At 44.4% G+C, this 26,686-nt stretch overlaps 1 protein-coding gene across 1 annotated transcript in view; it reads right to left on the reverse strand.

The window, feature by feature from the left end:
• asic4a (acid-sensing (proton-gated) ion channel family member 4a) overlaps positions 1 to 26,686 on the reverse strand; it is a 143,278-nt gene that overhangs the window by 18,769 nt on the left and 97,823 nt on the right. Inside the window, exons 2-4 of the mRNA XM_086144715.1 lie at positions 8,088 to 8,232; positions 7,085 to 7,212; positions 6,831 to 6,984 (exon numbers count right to left, since the gene is read on the reverse strand). Of these exons, the coding sequence (XP_086000841.1) occupies positions 6,831 to 6,984; positions 7,085 to 7,212; positions 8,088 to 8,232 (427 nt within the window). The remainder of the gene's footprint in view (positions 1 to 6,830; positions 6,985 to 7,084; positions 7,213 to 8,087; positions 8,233 to 26,686) is intronic.

The following is a 26,686-nucleotide window of genomic DNA, read 5'->3' on the forward strand; positions in this document are numbered from 1 at the left end:
GTTACCAGTCTGTCAGAGACAGAAATCTTGCTTGTTTGTTGGTGACCAAAGACTTATTTTCCACCATCATTTGCAAATAAATCATTTAAAAATCAGATGTAATTTTCATGATTTTTTTTTTTTCACATTCTGTCTCTCATAGTTTAAATATACCTATGATGAAAATTACAGGCATCTTCTTAAGTGGGAGAATTTGCACAATTGGTGGCCGACTACCGTATTTTCACGACTATAAGGCGCACATAAAAGTTTTAGATTTTCTTCAAATTGTGCGGCGCGCCCTATAGTGCAGTGGGCCCTGTGTTTGTTGTTGTAAGGCGGACGTAGTAGAGAACACCATGAGAACCTTAAAGGGAAAGTGTGGGCGTTGATTGTATATAAAAGAACGGTCATGCAGAACATCGTTGTTTTAGCAACCCTGAAAACATCGCCGACAAACACATCCAGCCCAGCCACGTCACCAACACGGACGAGGTGCCGCTCACTTTCGACCTCCCGGGGAGTCACTGTGGAGAAGAAGTGGACCAGCACGGTAGCGAGATGCACAACGGGGTACCAAAAGTCTTCTTGGAGACCGCGGTTTCACTAAGAGTGGAAGGCAGCGCCCGGCGAGTTACGCTACAATTTGCGAACGGATTGTAGACGCTCGGGCTAACGTGTCTGCTGGCGCTGCTGTTCGAGCTTTCGCAAAAGTCGGCAACATTTCCGAGGAGCGGCGCAGCACGGAAAGCGACTCTGACAGTGAAGATGTTCAAATCAGAAACAGAGGATGAGGACTTCCACGGGTTTGATTGATGACGATGACCGGTAAAAAAAATGTGAATACCAAACTCAGTTTAACTCCCGCTCTATTCTTAAATAGGCAGACTTGTATGCTTGTGTGTGTTGTTGTTGTTGTAAGGCGGACGTAGTAGAGGACACCATGAGAACGTTCAAGGGCCTGGATTGGATATAACACCCGCGCCCTATAATCAGGCGCGCCTTATGTGTGTGTTAAATACAATAATGGCACAGATAACTGAGACTGCGCCTTTTAGTACGGTGCGCCTTATAGTCGTGAAAATACAGTAAATACTTTTTTGCCCAACTATATGCTGACGACTCGCCGATATATGTGACACGTTTACATTTCGCAAAGAATGACGGGACTGGAATGGGAAACAGGTATCGTTAATCAACCTCAATGAAGTCTTAAGTATCCCGAAAGAGGGATGCATAAAAATAGATAGTGCCTGGGATGCGAGGTGGACGAAGATTTTCTATTCACAGCTCGGACTCCCGCTTCCCCGAAGAGCTTTTCCACCGATTGGTCTCCGGAGCCTTGTGAAGAACTCTCAATGCACTTAATATGCAACAATAAATTGCGCTCAGCACTGATGAGTGTGCTGGACTAATGCGAGGTACCTGACAGGGGCGCTTTCAAAATACCGACCGGGCAAATAGCCTAGTAAAGCTTTCACATTTATTATATCTGACGTAATAAATATAATATCAGATGCAATACATCACCGCGGAAGTGTTTCTGCTGCTCCCTCTAAACACCTCCTCTCCGCGGAGCTGAAGCAACATCTATTAACTCAAAAGTTTCCCTTGTCTATATCCGCGCCCTTTTTTTTTCCCCACCGCTCCATGAAATTCGGTTTACAGGTTTACAATTTAGACCCCTGGCTTCGAGTGAGGAAAAAAAAAATCGCAAAGGAAATTATTTTCCGATGCCTAACTTTTAAAAAAACCAACGACGGCTCACGGAGTGTTTAAATCAGCCGCTCCCTTATCAAATGCCAAATGTGCTGTTGAAGCTTTGCCAAGGACAAAAATAACGCTGCGTTTTCATAAATTTCCTTAAAGCGCAGGGATTGTCAAAAACGCAGGCATCTGAAACTGAAAACTCGATGAATCAACAGAAATCTGCACGATCTGAAAATAAATCTCATTATTGAGGTCATGAATTTGAAGGGATGCGGCGGTTTGAGCCTCGCAGCAAGAAGGTTCCTTGTTGGAGTCTCCATGTTCTCCTGTGGGGTTCCTCAGGCTCCCAAAGTCCAAACACCTGCAGGAGGTTCACTGGAGACCCCAGATATCCAGATGGATGGGAGATGCTCCCCACCAATCAGGAGCCGGCTCCCTTCGAGACGCTTTTTTTTTTCCTCTTGAAGGCGCACGTGATTGGTCGATACGCGTGATGTCGTCACTGTGTCCGCACTGTGTTTCTAAATGCCAATCTGCAGTAGAGACTGCTGATCTTTTTCTTTTCATTTTACATTTTTTAATTTATATTTTTTGCGTGTTTTTCAGGAGTTCTGTGTTGTTTCAGTCTGAATTGGTTAAAAGTTGACGGGTAAATAGTTAAAAGTTCTTGTATTCTATAGTTTATTTATAGCACTGTAGAGTTAATATTTTTTATTTATTTATTTTTTTTTTTAGTATATATTTTGTTGTTTTGCATTTTTTTTCAGGGATTCTGTGTTGTTGTTTGACTTTAAATTTGTTGAGTGTTTAAAAAGCTAAAATTGTTTTGTATTCGCAGTCCCTATGTCCTCTATTGTAAGTCGCTTTGGATAAAAGCGGCTGCCAAATGTAATGTAATGTAATGTATTTTACAATTTGTTTTGTAGATCTGTAAATATTTTAAGTTATATTTTGTGTGTTTTTTCAGGGATCCTGTGTTTCACTTTAAATTTGTTACGTATAAAAAAGCTAAAAGTTTATTCTTACATTTCTTAGTTTATTTGTTGTTGCACTGAAAGGTAAATATTTTTACATTTTGTCGAGTTGTATGTTTTTCAGGGATTCTGTGTCTCACTTTAAATTTGTTACGTATAAAAAAGCTAAAAGTTTATTCTTACATGTCTTAGTTTCTTTGTTGTTGCGCTGAAAAGTAAATATTTTTACATTTTGTTGAGTCGTGTGTCTTTCAGGGATTCTGTGTTGTTGTTTGACTTTAAATTTGTTGAGTGTATAAAAAGCTAAAATTGTTTTGTATTTTACAATTTGTATTTTGTAGATCTGTAAATATTTTAAGTTATATTTCGTGTGTTTTTCAGGGATCCTGTGTTTCACTTTAAATTTGTTACGTATAAAAAAGCTAAAAGTTTATTCTTGTATTTCATAGTTTCTTTGTTGTTGCACTGAAAAGTAAATATTTTTACATTTTGTCGAGTTGTATGTTTTTCAGGGATTCTGTTTTTCACTTTAAATTTGTTACGTATAAAAAAGCTAAAAGTTTATTCTGGTATTTCTTAGTTTCTTTGTTGTTGCACTGAGAGGTAAATATTTTTACATTTTGTTTAGTCGTGTGTTTTCAGGCATTCTGTGTTGCTTGACTTTAAAGTTGCTGAGTATAAAAAAGTTAAAAGTTCGAATTAGTTAGACGTTCACTGTAGAGTGAAAAAATAAAGGCTATCTTAATATAGTAGTATAATAGATTTTTTATTAATTATTATTTCCTTTCTGCATAATGTCACATTATAATTGGTAATATGTCGATTAAAGCAACAAAAAAAATCTGAAGAGCCGTTTGGGAGCCGAAAGAGCCGGTTCTGTTTAGTGAGCCGAGTCGAAAGAGCCGGTTTTCTAAAAAGAGCCGGAATTCCCATCACTTCCCCGAACGCAGATAAAGAATATAAAAGATGGCGTATAAAGATCAGATCTGTGACGCCATGTCAGACGCCTGTATGCGGGTGTTTAAATCAAACCGAAACTGAAACTGCTTTACTTCGTTGAGAAAATCTTCAGTTCGAATTCACATTTGTTTCTCAAAAGAAACAATACGACTCTTCCGCCGCGCGATGTAATTCACCCTCAAACACCTTCCATCCATCAGTCCTAACGGATAATGACAATCCATTTTGAAACCGATGATGCTCCTGGACGATCGCCGACCGGCTGAGAGACGCGAGCCAAAGGGCACCGGAGCTCATCGAGACTTCAATCTGAATTTCCAGCCGGCGGCGGCGCGAGGGAGCGTCGTTCCCCTGATATCGAGCACCCAGGTCAGGCCCGAGGTGGGACAAATTACATCTGGGCGGGAAGAATTCACTCGAGCCAAATTGCCAATGACTTATTTGGTACAAAAGGTCGTAATATCATGCAAACGCTCTCCTGGAGAACCGACGTAATGCGTCGATTATTAGATATCAGATCTCGCAGGTTGATAAATATTTTATCCTGTGCTTTGTGGGAAAAGATTGAGGGACATTTGGAATTCGGTCGATGTTGATGTTGGTCTTCGTACCTCCACCACGGTGTGCGTACCGTCTGCTCCTGAACTTCTCCATAATTATTTTTCTCAGCACGCGTCATTAACCCACCCTCATGTAATTCCATGGAGAGCGTTCTGACCAGCTGCATCTCTGTTTTGACCGGAGGCATCTGGAAGAAGGAAACCATCTGGACCATCTGAAGAAGCCAGGAGAATGGAGATCCGCTGTCGCCTCTTCCCCGAGGTCATCGGACTTGAAATGAAATATGCTGCTCATGCTGGATGTGACGCACCTTTCCAATAGGTTCACAAGTCAGTCACCATTTAGGGTACCTTGCTGCTTCCTGACCAAATTCCCCCCTTTGAGCGCTTCTTGTCACTGAATGACAGTAGATCTGGTTAAATCCAGGTGCTGGATCAGACACATCCACGTGTTCACCCCTTCACATCCCTGTTAAAGATACCGATGCCAAAGCGAGGCTGGGCTCTAAATCCGACTTGGAGGTTACAGTGTGAAGTAAGAACAAGCCAGTGGCGTGCAGTCAGTAGAGGCAGGCGAGGCCCCGGCCTCACCTGGCCTCATGGAAAGAAAAAAAAATAGAATGAAAAAATAATTTGAATAGTTCTATTTATTCAGTGATTTGTACTGTAATGTTATTGTCCACCTCACTTCATCATTTTTAGTCATTTTTTTTCCAAAATCGCTGAAAATAAATCGCATTGCGGTGACGCGGCAGCCAGCGGAACCCGCTATGGATTGCGCAATAATTGCGCTGCCACGCTATGCGACTGAGACCGTACTGCTGTCTCTGTGGATGTCACTATTAAATTTTCTTCAAGCACTAATATATGAACTAAATTTCCATACTTTAGCTGATGTGTAAAACTTTTTCATCAACAACCGTAACGTGTTTCTCGTGCCGAGCGATCGTAAAGCGGCAGCGGAGACACACTAAGTGAGGCACGCAGTGACGGTGCCTCATGCTAGGGGGCGACGCTGATCCCAGGGAGCCTTTTTACTATTCGGCTAAAGAATAATAGAATTAGCGATAGCAAGCTACTGTAAACAGTTAGCAAGTCAAGTGCAGCCATCCAGTTATTTTTTCCTCTTGCTTGGCTTTATTTCCAAAATGGAGTTTTACATAGTTAAACTGAAAGAATTTTCTCAACTGGCCTTTCAGTCGAAGCAGGAGATAATAAGTCAGGGAAGACCGACGCCGGCGCTAACAGATTAGCTTCAGACAACTAGACAGAAGACTGTCTTTTCAAACGGAGTGGTTCACTCCAAAAGGCTGCCGTGTGGATGTCCAGTAAGAAAGCACCTTTTCTGCTTTTCCTGCATTATTTTCTCAACTTCTGACCATCAAACATGAGCGGTCGGCCGCTCGCGTTCAAAGTCAAATCGCGCTAAAAACATTCGGGATGTCCGGGATAGATTTGGCTTTGAATGAACATCAAAGACTCAACATCAGCATCCACAATGCTAAGCTAAAGGAAAACCGCTCAGCGCCGCATGGACTTCATTTATAAGTAAAGATAAGAGATAATAACGTTTTTTTTTTTTTAAATGTGCTTTTTTTCTATGCTTCAGTTTGTATATGTAAAGAAAGCTGATATGATACTTTTAAACAAAACACGTTAACTGCTGTTAATAAAATGGTGAATAAGCCGCTCTGTTCATATGTTTATAAATCTGACACATCACTGGAACAAGCATACTTTATGTGCGATTAATCGGAAGCGAAAGAAAACAATCGTCGCACAAAAGAGCCTCAGTTGCACGAGACAACAACAGAAGTATCTCCATATGGTGCTCCAAAGCGATGGACTGCTCTGTTTTTTCACATTAAGCCCCACGATTGTCGACTGTCAAGTATTTTCGCGTTATTCCGGCCGCATGGCGGCGTGTTTCTGACATCCCCCGTTCGTTTTCATCACCCCTCATCATCCCATGTGACCGAGGCTCTCGTCTACGATTGGTCGTCCAAGTTAGCATCGGCTACTGTTTGACCGATGTTGTGCGACTTCAAACTCAGCGGGATTACTTGGATTGGAACGTGAAAAGGTAAAGTTAAACAAAGTAATGAGACCTTTTGGATCACATGACCTGAGGCTCATGCGGACATTACCTGGGGCTGCTTCTTTCCTGGTCGTTTGGAGGGTTAAGATGGTCTTTGTGTACAAATTCTTGATATTGATCCCAGTCCACATGAGATCATGTGATCCAACAGGTTTCACTCCTTTGTTTGGCTTTATTTTTTCACATTCCAATCCAGGTAATCGACACCAAAAAGTCTTCAAGTGAAGAAGTTCAAGTCCAGGGACAATAAGATCCATCCGCAGGTTTGCATGAATGAGTGAATGGATGTATGTCTGAAAATGCAATCCAATCATAGAGAAACGATGAATTATTTGTAACTCTATTTCCAATCCTTTATTCAAATATCCCCTTCTCCTGATTAGACTTTACTGATTACATTATTCACCCGTTACGGTTCTTTAATTCTCATCAATAAATAGAAAACTTCTTCCTCTGGGATTTGACTCCCGGCGCATTTTGTATTTTCAGTTCGAGCCGCGTGGATTTGCGCGTTTTCCGCATTTACGCCGAAACCACGACGCCACTCACCGGGCATGTGCACCATCCTGCAGCTGCAGACCCGCAGAACTTCGTTGGTCTCGCAGAGCAAACGGCAAGCGCTGATGCTGTACGTGTCGTATCCCGGGAACTTCTCCTTGCTGGTGGAGCGGCAGTTCCCCCAGGGTTGGGGCAGGTAGGTCAGCTAAGCACACAGAGATTTATTACACTCCCCCGTCTTAGGCAACGGCTGTTACCGGGAAAACAGTAATCTGATGGTGGTGGTGGTGATGAAACGGACCCACCCTCTGCTCCTGACATGAAACAAAGGTCTGGAAACCCGGGGAGACGCCGAAGCCCAGCTGGTGAATGTATGGAGGCTCATCCTGGCTGTGGATCTGAACTCGGATCCCGGCCTCCAGGGACGTCTCATCTTCAAAACCAAGCGGGTCATGAGTGGGGAGTTTTGCAGAGCGAAGCTACGGGGGGGGGTTTGATTCTTCCGGCGAACCATCGTTTCTCGGGTTCGAAAGACGACCAAGTGGAGTTTTGAAAAATCCGCACGCCGAAAGGGCTTCAAAAAGACGCTGATCTTCCTCAGATGCTAACAGGAGATGTGCAATAACAAAACGTGTTATCGTGGCGCCATTTTTAAAGAGAATGATCATGTGATTTTATTTTAAACACATTTTATTTTAAACACTTTGACACTTTTTGAGAGCCGACCCGAGAAACCGACACTTTATCACATATGTAAAGATATACACATAAGGGGACTAAAACACCTTTTTTATAAACTATTGAATATAAACATAGGAGGAGGAATTAGACACTAATACAGATAGAAAGAAAATATGGTAAAATTCTAGTGTAAGTCGCTTTGGATAAAAGCAACTGCCAAATGCAATGTAATGTAATGTAATGTAAAATATGGTACATATAGCACATATAGACAAGGTCCCTTTAAAAATGGCGCAACAATAACACACATCTTTGATAAACATCTGAGGAAAAGCTGATGTGCGAAAAGCGCTCCATAAAGAAAGATGATTTATTTTACATGTAACACGAAAAACGTATTCTCGCACGCATAACATTTATAACACATATGTTTTATGTGTCATGCAAAACAAATCATCATTATTTTTCAGCTGTTTTGTGTTTTTTTTTTTTCTTCAAACTCCACTCCGTCCACCAAGACGATTAACTAAAAGACGATTCATATTAAATAATTTTTCTTAAGAAAATTAAAGCCTTAGATTAAAGCAAACGGCGTGGAATACGGGATTGAAATGGGGAGAGACTTACTTGTCTCCCTCCAGATCGGCAGATACTCATCTTGCTGGATATCCAGCATGATCTCCAACCCGTTTCCCATCCCGCCCTGCTTGGTCTTCCTGGACGTCGTTCTGTTGCCGTTGAAAGTGTAACATTTGCCGTATCTGGTGTAAACCTGCGAGAGAAAACACACGATATCACCCACGTGGCAAAGTCCACACGCCTCCCGTACCGCCCGGAACATTGAAATGATAGCAGAGATGAATAAAGTTGCTGGATATTTCCCTTAAACCTCCGGCTGCGGCTCGATAAGCTGAATTTGAATCCCGATAGCGACTCGGCGGAAGAGCTCCGCCGTCCCACGGATATATCAACCGGCATAATAGATTATTTAATCTTGCTTCAAAAGGAGACAAAAGATGAGGGGGACGGTTTTTGCACGAGGTATCACGTCGCCGCCCATCAGAGGCCTCGTCTCGGCGGGTTGCGCGCCGTCTCTTTGTTTACCGCCTTTGTCGTTAGCCGCCGCGCCGCGGAAACACTTCCACCTCAACAGTCACTCATCCACTTTCTTCTCTGGATTTCAAAGGCGGCTCCGGCATGTATGATCTGGATGTAAATAAAAGCCCAGACCCAAAAGACAAGACCACACACACACACACACACACTCGCACACACACATTTTCCTTTGGTTTCTATCGGGAAGGGATTAGCTCCCGCTGCTAATCTGTTGTGTAAAGCAGCAGCGCTCCGGTCCTTATAACTGAATTAGAACAATAAGACGCTTTCACACAACATATTCTTTTTTTTTTAGCTCCTTTATCTAAATGAACGCTATATAAAAAAAAAAAAAAATCAGCAATAAACGGAGATTATTAAGCGTTCGGTACTTGAATCAACCGCTACACGAGGTGATAAAGTGAAGCGTGGGTGAATTAATCTAAAAAGTGAATATGAATATCATGGAAAAGGTCATTGTAGAGGAATAGTTTGGTAATGTGGAGTTTTATAGGAAGATAACGGCTAAAGTTAATCTTGATAAACATAATTAAGAGATGACTGTTGATCCCCACCCAGACAATATTCCTTTTGTCGCTTAACTTAAACACTGAGACACTTCCTGGCAATCGACTGTAACCTCAGTAGCTCGATTTCAAATCCTCCTGTGTTCCGTTTTCAAGCGTTCCCGTGAAGGTAGATGGAGTTTTCACCAAAAAACATGAGAAATAAGGCCCTTCATCACCTGGCGCTAACAACATCACCGGGTGCTAACAAGACGGATGGGGCGACGCCGAAGGAGAAGACTCCAGACTCCAGACTCTTTGTGGTCCAAGAAGTGTCCATGAATCTGATGAAGATTGACTAATTAGCATTTATTTTTCCAATTTATTCCAAAATTGCAAGTTGGACGGTTGTCGGCAGAGGGCGGGAAGATACAAGGATGGTGACTGTGGTTCAAATCTACCACAGAATGGCTGATTAGTCTTTTGTCAGGATTCGTTTGCAGAGCGGAACCCGTTCAATCGTAGGTTCTGTCACGTCACAAATACGTCAAAATAAACAGTGAATACAATGAATGTATGTAAACACAATGCATTATAATCATGACGGAATATTCTAACAGGACTTCCTCCGACCCTTTGGCCAAACACAAGCTTGGAGATGAAGACCGCCAACGATGAAGAAAACTGCGGAATTGGCCGATTGTCGGACTCCCGGTCTGAACGCTGGACCAACGTGAGAGGGAAAGGAAAGCATTGCACTGACCCCTTATTAAAAATTGCATTTAAGTGATTTGGTGTGGTTGCTCACTGCTCTTGCATCCCCCTGGAATTTAGTCAAATTTTTTGTTATTTCAAAAAATATACCGAGATCTTCTACGTGCCGCACGTTGATGGATTCGTTGGCATTTTCAACACTTCAGCTGAAAACAAGCAGCCTTTTTTTTTTTTTGTCCCCTTTCAAAAGATGCGAGCTGAAAAAGCTCGAAATATTGACGGAAGCGGATTCTGCTCAGGATGACGTGTTTATTATCGCGCGGTGGAAAAGAAAGACAAACAAACTTTTTCATTTATTTGTTCCATATAGGTGATAGAATGGGGTAATTGTGAGCACATTGACACTGCTGACAAGGTGCACGAAGAAACGACCGACGGCGAGGGGCCGAACAAACGCCGGAAGTATATTAAAGAGACACCATGATGATCCCGGCATCCGACAAAGCATACATGTCTCAATTTTTCTTCGATCCACCTAACGAACACCGTGAAGTCTAAAGAAAGGGTGCCGGCCAAACGGCAAAATCCCCGCTCGCAGACCAAACACTGGATTCACTTCTGAAATGATTGAACATCTAATCAGACACATGAATGCTTGGTGCAGTTCTGTGGGCACATGGAGCCCTTTTGGAGCCGTTTTTTTTCAGATTGAACAAGAAAGAGAGGCGATAGCTTGGCATTGGAGTAGGTTAAGGTTCGCTTTGGTGGATGTTCTACACCTGTGGAGAGCTTTCAGACCTTGTGGTTTCACGCCACAAAGTGTTCAGCCATTCACACACCGATGGAGGCGAGGCTACCATTAGGGGCAACTCGAGGTTCAAGTTGGGGCGACTTGCCAAAGGGCACTCGGTATGCAGGCAGAGGGTGCTGGGATTTGAATGCTATCTGAAGGTGGTTTGCACTCTAGGAGTGCCGGTAGAACGATGCTGAGGTTGGAGGTCTAGTGGAGGAGCAGGGCTATGGTCTGCTCTGGTCATTTCCCCTGGGTGTCAGCAAGCTTCTTCTTTGTCCTTGGGCTTTTCCCCTCCTCTCTCACACCAGCTAACTTCATATCCTCTCTCACTATGTCCATAAATCTTCTCTTTGGTCTTCCTCTAGACCTCCAAATCCAGCATCCGTCTACCAATATAATCACTATCCCATGACGCAACCATCTCATTCTGGCTTCTCTGACCTTCTCTCCAAAACATCTCTCTGATGGACTCATTCCTGATCCTATCCATCCTGGTCACTCCCAAAGAGAAAATTCCTCCTTCCTTCTCCATCCTATAATTTCTTCAATGCCACTGTCTCCAAACCATACAGCATTTGCTTTCATTCTTATCTTTGTACTTTTTAAGACCTTAAAACACTTTATAGCCTTGACTTTGACACTTTGTATTTTTATTTGTATTTCTTATTCCCCCTCCTTCCTACTATTATCTATTATTATGTTTTACTTGAAACTCTGGCACAACATAAAGTTGTTCTTAATCTTATCTTATCATGTCAGGGTGCAAATGGTCTCGAGCAGGGAACCTATGGCTCGCGAGCCAGATGTGGCTCTTTTGATGACTGCCTCTGGCTCTTTGAAAATTTCTTAACAGAAAAATTAATCAATAATTTTACTAATAATGTTACTTTGGTAAAAAAAAGCCATCACAATAAAAAAAAAAATCCACACACATTTTAATCTGAAGATATTTTCACCCGCAACTTTTCGCGCTGGCACGCAACAAAGAGCCAATCCTTTCTGTAATCCGGTGTGCGGGAGGGTCCGATACCCTAAAAGTCTAATTTTATTGGATAATTTAGGCCAAGAAGTAATATTCCCTCGTTTTTGGTTCGCTTGTTTATGCAGAGTGAACCCTTCTAACCGAGAAGATGACGAAATACCGTATGTTTCAGCAGGAATGGACGGAAGACTTCGCCTTCGTGGAGAGAGCGGGTCGTGTCTTTTATGCAATGATAACATTTCATCGATGACGCGTTCAAATATAAAGCGACACTTTGACACACGCCGTGCCGCATTTGCAGAGAAATATCCGGCGGGAGACGACGGAAAGAAGGCCGACGAGCTTTTTGACGACTTTAAGGATAAAGATAATCAAACGGATAAAAGATATGCCTTTCTCAGCAAGAACTGTACACGATCGTACCGTTATGATGTCAAATCAAGTGGAGGAACAACAGGTGAATGACAGAAATGCAGCCAAGTATTTCAGTAGTTTTCGGACATGTGGGTAAATAAGCAGAGCTGGAAAGTAAACACAAATGGACAGAAAAAAACGTCAGCCTGCAGACCAGCTGCTTGTTAGAATATTGACAATGGACAGTCGTTCTCGCGCCTAGAAAACATTAAGACGAACCTGCGGTCACGTTTAGTAGCATTATAATTAAAAAGCACTTTTCTTGTTAAGTTACTTTGTTATAGCGAAGTATGTTGTTCAACATAAATTCAGTCTTATTGTACTCTAAAATTGTTGGTCTTTCTCTTCCATTTAGCTGTTTTTGGTATTAAAATATACATACGGCTCTCTTAGGATCAGATTTTAAAATATGTGGGTTTTTTGGCTCTCAGTTGAAAAGGTTCCCTTAGAGTACGACAGGAAGCTTCCAATACTTCTGAGTGCTACATATGGATGGTTTGCGCAGCTCTAATTTGGGGCTCACCTGCAAGATACACTTCCATACAGAAGAGGATATTCCCAAAGGCTGAGCTCACCTTTAAGAAAGCAGTGGAAATGACCGAAATGGCCAGAGCGGACAAACGCAACCCAAACCATCACATCTCCTCCCTATTTATTTAAAATACAGGAAGGAGGTAAGGTGGACGAGAAGTGAGTTGGCTTGAGAAGAGAGGGTTAGATGGAGGCAGGTGATTGGCTGTGGTCCCCGGAGGGAACCAAGGAAAAGACGACCTTTGTTTCAGACTTCTGGTATCACATTTATCTTTTCCTGAACCTCAACCCGATTGACTTCTGATCCCTGTTTCCAGGTACGCATGATTTAGCTGCTAGTTCAATTTTGTTTTCACAACACATTATACACACCTGTCTGCCCGTTCCCATCCAAACACCTTCTCTCATGTTGCCACTGATACTTCAGATCTGCAGAATCTGTTTCGGCGGCAGAAGTGTATTTTCTAAATAGTTTGGAAATAAAAACGTGGCAGAGAAACACGCAGAAGATGTTAATGTGCGCAGACAAGTGAGGTGATAATGATGAATTCTAAAAGGGAATACTGGGAAATCATATCTCGCCTAGTATAAATGTTCCTGCCTCCTTTTATTTGTTTCAAGTTGCTCCGTCTCCATTAATAATGATAATTATGAATATATTTATAGGGCGCTTGAATTCAAAGTGCTCTACAAATGATAGGAGATGAAGAGAACACGATGGACACAACATCACACACATTCATTAAGTCCACCAATCCTGAGGAACGCGATGGGACCGGAGGCTTCCAATGCACCTCCTGTTTTTGGGAATGTGGAGCAACGTTGAGGAGAACATTGAAGACACCACACGGAAAGGTCCACAGCTGGAATCCAACCAGGGACCTTCTGGCTGAGAGGAGGAAGCCTCTTGTCAAGAGGCAAACTTGTTGGTCTTCTTGTCGGCACAAGAAGGACATGCCTCTCGGAAACAGTCTTTCACAGAAGACTCGTACCCCGGGAGGCAGTGCACCCCCATACATGTATGCTTTCCCCGAGTCAGATAGACAAGATGATTCAACACCACTGACTATCCAAAAGGTGAGGAGCAACACCTCCAAGTATGCCTCCGGCACCGGACTCATCTGTTCTGACCTACTTGCGGCGCTGCATGTTTGACCTCTTCTTAGGCCACCCGGACCAAAGGGCATCACAATCATCCAATCAGGATGTCATGAATGCCTTGCCCTAGGATCTCTGTGCTCTGTGAGGACTCCAGAGGATTGGAAGAACCCGTTGAACCAACCTGAACTTCTACTAGCCTCATCTTGGCTCGGATGGAAGTGATAAGCATACCGAACCCAGATGTCACTGGGTGAGGGACGATCACAGGACCACATACGGAGACACCCCAGCGTTCACCCTCTCATTCACAGTTCAGAACCTTCAATTAACCCACCATCTATTTCAGGACAAAAACGGAAGAGCCCGGGAAAATAACGATAGCATTTACTGCCGTGGAAAAGTATGGCTTGGAAGAGTTTACATATTTGGTTTGCGCAGATCGCAGTGAGTCACCTCTTGGTGGGACCAGATGATGGAATGCGGCGCAGAAGGAGTAGGGAGGGTGTTCAAGGGTGCGCTTTGACTAATGTGCGCTATTAGCATGAAATGGTTTAATCTGCACGGGACTGGCGAGGAGCAGCGGCGGAGTGTTGTCCTTATTCATTGGCACACTTAAGCTTCGGCAAGCGGGTGTTATCAGATGAAGCAGGAGACAGAGGTGGAGAAGAATTTCGCTTTTGAAACGCTCAGAATATCCCAACAGTGCATCCGGGTCCTGCTCTGAAACCTCAGGCTGTGAAGGACATCGGCTTGTTCGCCCTCAAAGAAAAGAATAATGCTGCGTTTTTTTAAAATCCACCTCCTTCCTCCTTTTTCTATCTGCGACGTGACAGACGTGTCCTGCTACACCTCGCGCCGAATCTATCAAAGCTAACAGCGCCAACAGCAGGGGATCTTCGGTCACACACACTCGGAAAGGAGATGCTTAACCTTGTGGTGGAAATGTTGATCACATTCAGACAGGCGAAGATGGAACACACATTCATTTCCCTCATCTTCTCGAGCCGGGCTCTGGATCTTATCACAGCTGTGATTGAGGTGAGGCTTCAGCCTGGATCTGTCAATCACAGGGACTCATACAGGACGTGCAACCGTTCACCAACATGTAGAACATCCTACAATTCATCCCCTCATTCACATGCCTGACCAATGTAGACTCTCCAGAGCAGTGTTTCCCAACCACTGTGCCGTGAGAGGTCATCAGGTGTGCTGTGGAAAAATGCCCACTTTCACCTGATTGGTCCGAAAATTATTTATCCAACGCAAATAATGTGTCTTCCTTTGTCTATGTGGGCAGCGTGTCCATTCCATGGCAACGGGTGGTGAATGAATCTGTGCATCTGTGTATCAGAGTGATACATTTTTAAAATAAAAAGTACCGTAATTTCCGGACTATAAGGCGCACCTTCATATAAGCCGCACCTGCTAGCCGGTCGCTATCTTTAGCTTCCTCCTGCGTACCGAAACCGTCAAAGTCGTCTTCTTCGGTTGAACGGACTCAGAATTTCCCGGTCATTTCATCGGTCCGATGTGACGAGGATAAACGTTTTAGCAGCGTGAAGCTCGTTAGCGTCCCCACACCCAAAAAAGTCCATATATTAGCCGCATCGTTGTTTACGTAAAAAAAAATCGTCCAGAAATTACAATACTTGTATCTGCGTAAACAAACAGGCAGCATTGTTGCAAACGACCAAGACGAGTGAGAAAGCGGTGAAAGCTGCTATAAAGTTGCTGAACTCGTCTCTAAATCCAAACAGCAAAACATTAATACTACCTGCCGGCAAAATCATTGGAGAAGAAAAGCTCGGCTCTGGCGTTGATAAAGAAATAGCCCAAGTTCTCTCAAATAATACCATTTCCAGACATATTGATGACATGTCTTCGGACATTGAAAAGTGTTCTGGAAAAGTTGCACATCGGTGGGAAATTTGCATTGCAACTTGACGAATCTACAGATATTAGATATATTAGACTTCACACAAAGTAAATTGATTCTAACTCGTTAAAAAACTGTTTTTGACATATTTATTTGGTGACGTGCCGTGTGATTTTTCTAATGTAAAATAAGGTTGGGAAACACTGCACCAGAGAACCTCCTGTATGGGTTTGGTGTGTGGGAGGAACCAGGAAAACCCTGAGGAACCCAACGGGGAGAACATGGAGACTCCAACCAGGGACCTTCTGGCTGTGGAGCACCAACCACCAGCACTCTGCATCTTCAGCAGGATCACATGCTGGAGAACACTTCTACTTCTCCATTGGGCTTTTTACCTCAAAGCAGGGGTGTCATTGAGGCAACAAACAAGTTTAAAGCTAAAAGATACGAGTTTTCAGGGATAAATTGAACAAAGATATATTTACAGTAGTTAATATGTCGTGATTTTACACGTCCGGCCCACATGAGAATAGATTTTCCACCATGTGGCCCTGAGTTGGACACCTGTACCTTCAGGGGTCTCCACAGCAAATCAACTTCTCCATCTAACCCTATTCTCTGTATCCTCCTCTCTCACACTAACTAAATTCATAAACTCTCTCACTACGTCCAATCTTCTTTTCAAGACCTTCTACCTGGCAGCTCCAATTCCAGCATCCGTGTACCAATATATTCTCTATCCAACCATGTCTGACCTTCTCTCCAAAACAGCTAACATGTGCCATCCCTCTGATGGACTCACTGTTTGTATAGAATGTACTGCAACTTGGGAAAGGCACAGGGAAAAGGAGTATCAGGAGCCGCTGGAGGTCATGGTGGAAAGAGTCCCAACAAGTTCATGGTCTCAACTTGCAGAGTCCTTTCACACCCCACAGTTCCCTCAAGATCACCCGTTCTCATACCGACGGCAGCAGAGCGACCATGCAAGGCACCAAGCATACAATCGGGAGCAGCCTGGGGGTTTGGCATCTTTGGACAAGGACACTCCTGCATGTTGGGGATGGAGCCACCAACCGTCTGACCGGAGGGCCAAGTCTACCAGCTGAGCCACATCATTCTTGAAGTACTGGCCTGATGGCGACACCATGTATCCTCCTCTCTCACACCAACTAACTTCATACCCTCTTTCACTAGACCTTCCTGGCAGCTCCAATGCCGGTATCTAGTTACTATCCCTCTTCTGTACATGACCGAACCATCTCAGTCTGGCTTCTAACTTTCTTTCCAAAACATCTAACATGTGATGGACTCCATCCTTGTCACTCTCACAGAGAACCTCACTATCTTCATCTCTGCGACGTCCTCCTGTCCAGCAACACTGGTCTCACCATTACATTAGGCAGACGCTTTTATCCAAAGCGACTTACAATAGAGGACATAAGGACTGCAAATACAAGATGCACAGAAAATATACAGAACAGTAAGCTGGGGTTAGGTTTTTTTTTTTTTAGGACAAAGACGTACACAAACGTACACACACACTGCATAGCCTAACTTGCTGCCTAACCTGATCTGGAGCATCAGCGCAGTAAAAAGTCCTGAAGGAGAAAAGTTTTTACCTGTTTCTTGAAGGTTGAGAGAGATGATGCTAGTCTTGTTGCTTCCGGAAGTTTGTTCCACCACTGAGGTAGTAGAACTGAGAACAGTTTTGCCTGAGATCGCTTAGAGCGAGCAGAAGGTGCTGCTAGTAGGTTCGTATTTGTCACGAATCGCTGGGGCGGACTGGAGCAGGGAACCACACTTCAGAACAGAGATGGGTGGTTGAAAGCGCTTTTATTTGGATTGACATGGTAGGGCGGGTTGCAGGCGGGACTGCAGAGACTGGGTCTCACCGGGATGGGACGGGTTGCAGGGTCTCACCGGGACGGGTTGCAGACAGGACGGGTTGCAGACTTGGTTGCAGGCGGGACGGGTTGCAGGCGGTCACCAGGACGGGTTGCAGGCGGGACGGGTTGCAGGCGGGACGGGTTGCAGGCGGGACGGGTTGAAGGAGGTCACCGGGACGGGTTGCAGGCGGGACGGGTTGCAGGCTGTCACCAGGACGGGTTGCAGGCGGGACGGGTTGCAGGCTGTACGGGTTGCAGGCGGGACGGGTTGCAGGCGGGACGGGTTGCAGGAGGTCACCAGGACGGGACGGGTTGCAGGATGTCACCAGGACGGGTTGCAGACGGGACGGGTTGCAGGCGGGACGGGTTGCAGGAGGTCACCAGGACGGGTTGCAGGAGGTCACCAGGACGGGTTGCAGACGGGACGGGTTGCAGGCGGGACGGGTTGCAGGAGGTCACCAGGACGGGTTGCAGGAGGTCACCAGGACGGGACGGGTTGCAGGATGTCACCGGGACGGGTTGCAGACGGGACGGGTTGCAGGATGTCACCGGGACGGGTTGCAGGCGGGACGGGTTGCAGGATGTCACCGGGACGGGTTGCAGGCGGGACGGGTTGCAGGATGTCACCGGGACGGGTTGCAGGCGGGACGGGTTGCAGGATGTCACCGGGACGGGTTGCAGGCGGGACGGGTTGCAGGATGTCACCGGGACGGGTTGCAGGCGGTCACCAGGACGGGTTGCATGAGGTCACCAGGACGGGTTGCATGAGGTCACCAGGACGGGTTGCAGGAGGTCACCAGGACGGGTTCCAGGAGGGGACAGAGGTCACACCGGCCGACTGGGTCCGGTCATGACGAAGGAGAGCACAGAGGTCACACTGGGGTCCGGTCGTGGCAGGGCTTCACAGTGGTCTGTGAGGGCCACAATCCCCCGGCGCCAGGCAGAGAGTGCCGCTGCCCTTTATAGGGATCTTGATTAGCGGCATCTGCTGCAGCTGGCGCTGATTACAATGGGGATCAGGTGTGAACCCTGACAGTATTAGAGGAACGCAGCTCTCTGCTTGGAACATAAGGTCTTATCATTTGGTTCAGATATGCTGGACCAGATATGCAGGACCTTGTGCTTGATCCTGGCAGCTGCTGGTAACCAGTGCAACTGGATGAACAGAGGTGTAACATGAGCCCTTTTGGGTTGAGTGAATACCAACCGTGCTGCAGCATTCTGGACCATCTGCAGTGGTTTTACTACACAAGCACGTCGTCCAGCTAGGAGGGAATTGCAGTCGTCCAGGCGGGAGATGAACATGGCCTGAACCGATAGCTGCGCCGACTGTTGGGTCAGGAAGGGTCTGACCACTGTCTTGTCTTGTTTCTTGACCTCTTTTCCACACTGTCCTGTGCTCTGGACTGTTGATCCTAAACTCTGAACAGTCTTCCCCGCCTGCCTCTCTTTTCTTATTTGCAACCACCAATTCAAAGCTAACTTGCTAAAACGTGGATTCTACACGTATCTTCAGGACCCCCCTTTTTGTTTTCTTTCCCGGTTGGGAAACATTCCCAACAGCCGAGTGGCAGCTGCAGACCACCGATCACGGGTGGCGACTAACGGATTCATTGCTTCCTCTCAAATTGCATCAGACACCCTTTACAAGGAGATAAAGTCTTCTCAGGATCCTGTGCAGAGGAAAAGGTGACGTGTCCCCGAACTCCTCCTCCTCCTCGCGAAGCCGCCAGCTGTCTGCTGCCACGGCTACCAGGCGTTTGCGGCCGTTTGAAGGGAACCGCAGAAGCCTGGATGCTGCAACGCTGCGACACATTGATGCAAAGAGACTTTTATCACACCGACAGAAAGGTGACATTATGGCATCAGGAAGCTTCTTCTGGAAAGTCTACAAGATAAGAAGCTGATTTGGGGTGTAAAGTTGGGCTTATTGGTCACATTTGACTCGGGTCCAATGGGTTTCACAGTGGTTTGGGTTCTACTTGACTGCTTCATACTGAGTTAGATGTTTTCCACGGGTGCAGGAGCTTCCACCTTACAGCCAGAAGGTCCCTGGTTGGATTCCCACAGGAGGCCTTCCTGTGTGGAGTCTCCATGTTTCCCTCAGAGTTCTTTGGGTTCCTCCCACAATCCAAAGGAGGGTCATCGGAGAACCGATACAACCAATCCCAGTTGGGACCCGGTTTCCTCGGAAAAGAAAACACCGGGAGCCGCAATTACTTTTTGACGTCTAAAATAAAGGTACCGCTGTATATATTGCTTTTTATTACCTTTACACTTTGTGTAAACAAGTGTGTTGCTTCTGAAATTCACAAAGTATTACAGAGAAAATTACATTTTATTTATGTTATGAACTCATTTTGAGCTTTCAGAGCGTGTAGCGGAGCCTTGACCTGAATTTTAAAAATAAATCGGGGAAAAAATCACCGTGTCGGTAAACAATAAAAAATAAATATTTGCAAAATATCTTCATAAATATTTATTTTACCTAGTTTATGGGACTTCTGCGCACAGCATCTGCAAATCGGGACTTTACCGGCTTCCGCGAGTGTGACGTTATTTTGAGCGGCGAAAAATAATAATTTTATTTAATATTTCAAGATCACGATAATCCTCCAACTTAGAACTAAAAGTTAAAAAAAAGGAAATACACTTCAATTAAATATTTATAATTTATTTTCCCAAGCCACTCGGAGCCGCAGTGTAAAGCCGAAATAGCGGCGGGTTGCCGACCCCTGGTCTAAGTGAGCAATCACAGTGAACAAGGACATTTATAAAGAAGATCCAGACCTTCATTCCTGTGTTCAGAAGCCTGAAACAGGAATTTCAGTGTTGAAATTTGGTGTTGTGATTTATTGATTTGTTCCACGTGTTTGGCTACATGTTCCAGTTTTCTGGGTTGAGTCTGCAGCTCCAGCCATCAGAAGTACCGGTGTGATGCATGTTCAGCTTCACGAGTCCCGCGGGAATCCAATCGTGGACCTTCTTGCTGCCATTTAAGGAGAACGCAATCCAAGAGAGGGGATTAAAAAGGCATCGAGAGGCTCTTTATTTCTTGGCGTCAACCCAGAGTTCGGTTCTGGTGTCCGACAAGCCTTTTGGAAGGAGCACGGCTCACATTTTCTCTTTATTTTTGGAAACTACGGGTTGAGGAGATCATCTGGATGTTAGCGGCAGCGTTGCTGATGTGTTCGTGCCTCCGTCTGGCAGAGAAGAACGCTGGTGTGTGAGCTAAGGAGTGTATTATGACGTGTTCGTGGGGATGATACACCTGCTGACATTCTCCTGAATCCATGGTTTGGGTGGATCACCGCTCAGAACATCTCAGATGAAGTGGTTCTCTGACCTGGAGATCCTTCAGTTGTTTCAGTTGCGTTTTAAATTCGCTCATTCATTCATTACCTGTGCCAATTATTATGGGTTATGGGACAATGTAGGGTCTCCAGAGAACCTCCTGCATGTGTTTGGACTGTTGGAGGAGCCTGTAGAACCCCGCTAGGAGCACATGGAGGCTCCACATTGGAAGATCTCCTTTGGGAATCCAACTTGGGACCTTCTGGCTGTGAGGCAGAAGCTCCAACTGCAGCTCCAATGTGTTCCGCACCTACATTTTGACGTCATGAATGTTCGACTTGGACATTTCAGGTTCCGCTTTGGATCTGATTAAGAAGGTTTGAAAAGATATAAGGTCACAACACCTGCGGACCTTCACCTCCCCGTCAGCTTGGTGGACGACACGGGGCTGCAATACATCGGAGGCACCACCCTGAACATCGGCCATTGTCTGAAGGACAAAGGCCTCTTCTCGGGGGACGTCAGGGCTCACGTTGAATAAAGCAGGAGGAGGTGGACCTTCTCTGATCCGATCCGCATGTCCTCCCCACGGAATACAAACAAACCCTATTCTGTTAAAAAAACATCCCGGTGGAATAATCCTGTTGTGTTCTCATCTCTGTGTTTGTTCTATTTACATAATGCGCTAGCGATGTCGTGGCAGGAATCCACCTCGTCCCTGAGCCGCTGCGCCGTGATCGGCTCCTGCAGTGCGAGCTGAGCTGCAACCTGGAGCCGGTCATTCATTCATTCATTCATTCATTCGTTTGTTGGTTGTCAATAACACCTATCCTACATTCAGGGTCAGGGGTTCACCCTGGACCAGGGGTGTCAAACGTACGGCCCGCGGGCCGGAACCGGCCCGCAAGGGGGTTCGTCCAGGCCCGCAGGATCATTTGAAAGTGAAAAAAATGCATAAAAGACAAGGATTTATTTTTTAATTAAATGCAATTCAAGAATTTTCCGTTAGGGGACGCACTATTTTGGTCAGAGTAGACGACAATCCGCATCACTGAGACGGACCAATCGGCAGACGTTATCAATGTGCCACCTGCTGCTTGTTATGACGTTGTTTCTACTCTGTTCTCCATCTCCCCGCTACGCCCTCATTAGCCAAAATGTTGTTATCAAAACAGAGAAAAGTAGATAAAGAGTGTAGAATTTTCAAAGAAAAATGGACCACGTCCTATTTATTTACGGAGACGCACGGGAAACCTTTGTGCTTGGTGTGTTTGCAACAAGTTTCGGTATTTAAGGAATGTAACATTCAGCGCCACTACGAGACTCATCAGAGCGAAAAATATGACAAGTTGCAATGAAACTGAGAAGAGATAAGATCAACCAATCGCTGGCAGGTCTGAGGAAACAGCGTCCACTTTCACCCATAGCAGAGAAATCAGTGAAGCAGCGCTAAAAGCTAATTGCTAATTGCTAGTGAAATGTGCAATTTAATGTTGGTCACCAGCTTCCTTATAAAAGAGTGATGGAATTCTATTGTTCATGCAACTCCATACATTTTCAGTATGTATTGTGTGTGTTTGCATGTTACATGTATAAAGTTTACACATTTACAGGACAGGTGAACACTTTCTTCCTTTCACATTTAATAGCACTCTTTTTAGTGTGTAAGGTGTGGGCAGGGATTCAATTTAGATTTTATATGCACGTGTGGAAATGGTTTAAAAATCCCTTTCTTTATAAGTCTCATTTAATCTTAAAGTGCATTGCTATATTTTTCAATTCCAATTACTTGTTAAAGTTTTGTGCCTTTGTGCGATCAGTGGGATCACATGATCACATGATTGCAACGCATCCATGTGAATGATAGAAGTAAATTTCACTTTTGTCAAAGGAAATATAAGGAGTTTCATGAAATGTTTTGTAAAAGGATTGTTCATTGAATTCCAAGATTTTCCTCATGTCCTTGTACTTCTTTACACCAAAACAGAGGAAAGACATGATATTTTGGTTATTTATTGCTGAGTATGCTATTATTTTAATGGTCCGGCCCACTTGACATCTACCTAACAAATATTCACACTTCATTTAAAGAAGCAAACATTCAGCCTCTCATTCACTCATCATATAAAGACAAAACCATTCACCCTGTCATTCACACATAACAAAGAAATATAAATATTCATCCTCTTATTCGGTCATCATATAAAGACATAACCATTCATCCTGTCATTCACACATCATAAAGACACATGCAAATATTTGCCCTCTCATTTATACTTAGAGATGCAAATATTCACCCTCTCAGTCACACCTCATGAAAACAATATAATTGTTCACTTGTCGTAAACATTTAAATAGTCAGTCTCTCATTCACACGTCATTTAGAGACGCACACATTCACCCTGTCATTCACACCCTATAGAGGTGTAAAAATTCACCCTCTCATTCACACTCTTATTCACACAACGGATAAAAACATTGAAATATTCACCCTCTCATTCACATGTCATATAAAGACAAACAACCATTCAGCCTGTCATTCACATAGAAACAAGAAATATAAATATTCATCCTCTTATTCGGTCATCATATAAAGACACAACCATTCATTCATTCAAAAACAATATAATCGCTCACTTGTCGTAAACATTTAAATATTCACCCTCTCATTTACACAGCATATAGAAGCTGCAGAAATATTCAGTCTCACATTCACACGTTATTTAGAGACGCACACATTCACCCTCTCATTCACACCCTATAGAGGTGTAAAAATTCACCCTCTCATTCATACTCTCTTATTCACACAACGGATAAAAACATTTAAATATTCACCCTCTCATTCACATGACATATAAAGACAAACAACCATTCAGCCTGTCATTCACACGTCGTATAGAAACAAGAAATATTCACTCTGTTATTCATACTCTGATTCACAGGTCGTATAAAGACATAAAATATTCACCCTCTCATTCACACTCTCTTCTTCACTTAACATATAAATAAATTCAAATATTCACCCTCTCATTCACACTCTCTTATTCACTTAACATATAAATAAATTCAAATATTCACCCTCTCATTCACACTCTCTTATTCACTTAACATATAAATAAAGTCAAATATTCACCCTCTCATTCACACTTTCTTATTCACTTAACATATAAATAAATTCAAATATTCACCCTCTCATTCACATGTCATACAGAGGCATAAAACGATTCAGCCTGTCATTCACACGTCGTATAGAAACAAGAAATATTCACCCTCATTCACTCATGATATAAAGATATAACTATTCACCCTCTCATTCACATGTTTAATAGAATAAACTATTCACCCTGTCATTCACACTGGGTTTGGAGATGCAACCATGATCATCCCCATGCCATAGTGACGTACACTCACATCTGGACGTCTTATGGTCTCCATTGGAGCTCCTGGATGTGTTCAGACCGTGGGAGGAACCTAAGCAGATCCAAGGAGAACATGGAGATACTCCTGCTGGAATTGTGGGGCAGAAGGTCAAGTCACCCAGGATTCCCGGCCAATGAGAACCCGTCAAATACATGTGACTTGCGTCTGTGGAAGGAGGCAGGAGGAACATCTACGTCCAGGAGACGATCATCTCTGTTTGCTCTCCAGCGTCCGAGACGGGAACTAATCCTCAAGCATATGTCAAGAAGATTAAATTCAGGTAAATCTGGTGGACACCACGACCTCGGTGCTCCACGCCTGGGGAGAAAACCTCCGTGAATCACAATCATCATCGCTTCACAGATTCAAGATCAGACCTTGATCTGCTGAGGAACAAGATGGTGAACCGCTAACTGCTACCCATGATGCTAAGGGTTCAATACTGAGACTGGACTTCTTCTCCTTCTCCTTCTCCTTCTCCTTCTTCAATGATGGCGGCCGATTTGCAAGCCCTGCCTGGAAACTCGATTTGAGAATGTTCTCCACCAACGTCTGGTTGCTACGTTCTGGGTTATTAACCTTTTGGGGGGAGGAGGAGGACAAGGAGAAGAAGAAGTAGAAGATGGAAGAGAAGGAGCAGGACGACAAGTAAGAGAAGGAGGAGAAGATGGAGAAGAAGGAGAGAGTGGCGTTTTTCTGAAATGTTAATTATCCGTCAGATATGTTGCAGGACAATAAAGAGCTCTTTGGTGAGGATGAAGATCTCCATGGTGGACCATCCCTCAGATCTCCATCACACATCTGGAGAGAGCTATTAATTCTGATTTTCAAAATAAGCATAATATTAAAGGAAAAATAATGCCAATTATTTATTATTATTATTATTATTTATTATTATTATTAAAATAATTTGATTTTTGATATTAATTAAAAATAAAAAAATAAATAAATTTAAAAAATGAATAAAATGTTAATCTTATAATAAAATACAATGAAAAAATAATGAAATAAAACAAAGTTATTTTTGATTCTACCTCTAATCTTAAAAAGAGAATGAAATTAACTGAAAAAATAATGATCTAAAACTATCTCAATTTTTAATCTTCATTCTAATCTTAAAATGAGAATAAAATAGAATGAAAAAGCAATGAAATTTAATTATTCGGCAGCGCCGGGGAAGCAGATTTGGGGATCCAGCGTCTTGCTAAATATCATATAAACAGAAGGAGCTGGCGATCAAACCGCCAACCTTCCCATCGGAGGGATTAAATTGTTTTGTAAAAAAATATCTTCCTACATTCTCACTGTACGTCGAGATGAAACCAAAATCATTAGCGTGGGAGTCGTGACTCATCCCCTGCCTTCGCTGCCCTCTCGCCGGCTTTTCTCCGACGGCGCATCGAAGTCAGAGGAGTGCACTCAACGCGCCTCCCAACGTTAGCATTCCCGTTTTTTTCTTTTTCTAAATTTCAACCCCCCCCCCCCCTGCACGTATGAGCGTACTTAGCTAATGGAGCGGCGAGAGGAGGCTCTCCAGAAAGAGCTTCGCAAATGGACGAACCGTCGGGCTCGCAAATAGAGCGCTCGACCTGCCCTTCCGAGGCCGGCTGTGCCGTCGCCATCGCTACGGCGTCCGCTACGATTGCCGTGATAGGAATCAGCAAAACCCCCATAATTGATATTTGCGAGATGAGCCACGATGCTGGTGTTTTTTTCATTTATTAATATCAAATTGCGACTGCGTGGTTGGCAAGCGTGTCCCTGCGATCACAAAAGGGGAGGAAAAAAAAAAAAAGCTGGAATTCTTGGCAGGCTGCGGTTGTTATTTGGTTTAGGTGTGCTATTTATTCCTCGCCGCGGCCGGAGGTCAGCACGCCGTCACGCTGGATGTATGAACTAATGGGGTTCTCAAGATAGCAAACCACGTATTTTCCGGTCCTACATGCGCTTCGCTTTTCCCCTCAAATTGACCGCGGGCTTCCGGGCGGCGGCGCAGATTAAAACACTCCTGTCGCTCAGAGATTCGGTTTTAATTTGTGTATCGTCGAAGCGCAAACCTTCAGATCCCGAGATCCCGACTCCGTATGCTCCTGTAAGATCCTGCAACATGTCCGAAAGAACATGAAGAACCGCAGCTTGGAACAACACCTGGTGAAAACCCTGGAGCTCCAGAGCCAGACGCCCATTTAGCAAACCTTCATGCGTTGGTTCGTTCGCTCATTGGAGCCGATCCCAGCTGGGATTGGGCGGGAGGCGGGTCGCCGGTCCATCGCAGGCCAACAAACCGCCATTCGTTCGCGCATTCACACATCTGGTCTCCACTGAACCTGCTAGATGTTTCGGACGGTAGGAGGAACCCCATGTAGACACGGGGAGAACATGGAGACTCCACACAAAGGGTCCTTCTTGCTGTGAGGCGGAAGTGCTAGCCAATGACGTGTGGCGAGGTTGATGGCTGCGGAGGCACTGGCTGAGTAGATTTTCACCGTTATTCACCGACTAGCTTGCTGTTGTTGTATTCTGCAGCTGAGGAAGAATCACCAACGCCCCCTACCGTGAGGCAGGAGAACTGCGTGCCTCACTTCATGGCTCTCGGCAGCTGTTTTGTCATCAT

Source organism: Fistularia commersonii, chromosome 4 (genome assembly GCF_037954325.1).
Source record: "Fistularia commersonii isolate RoL2024-O1a breed Wild chromosome 4, RoL_Fcom_v1.0, whole genome shotgun sequence".
In the NCBI taxonomy this organism is placed as follows: domain Eukaryota; kingdom Metazoa; phylum Chordata; class Actinopteri; order Syngnathiformes; family Fistulariidae; genus Fistularia; species Fistularia commersonii.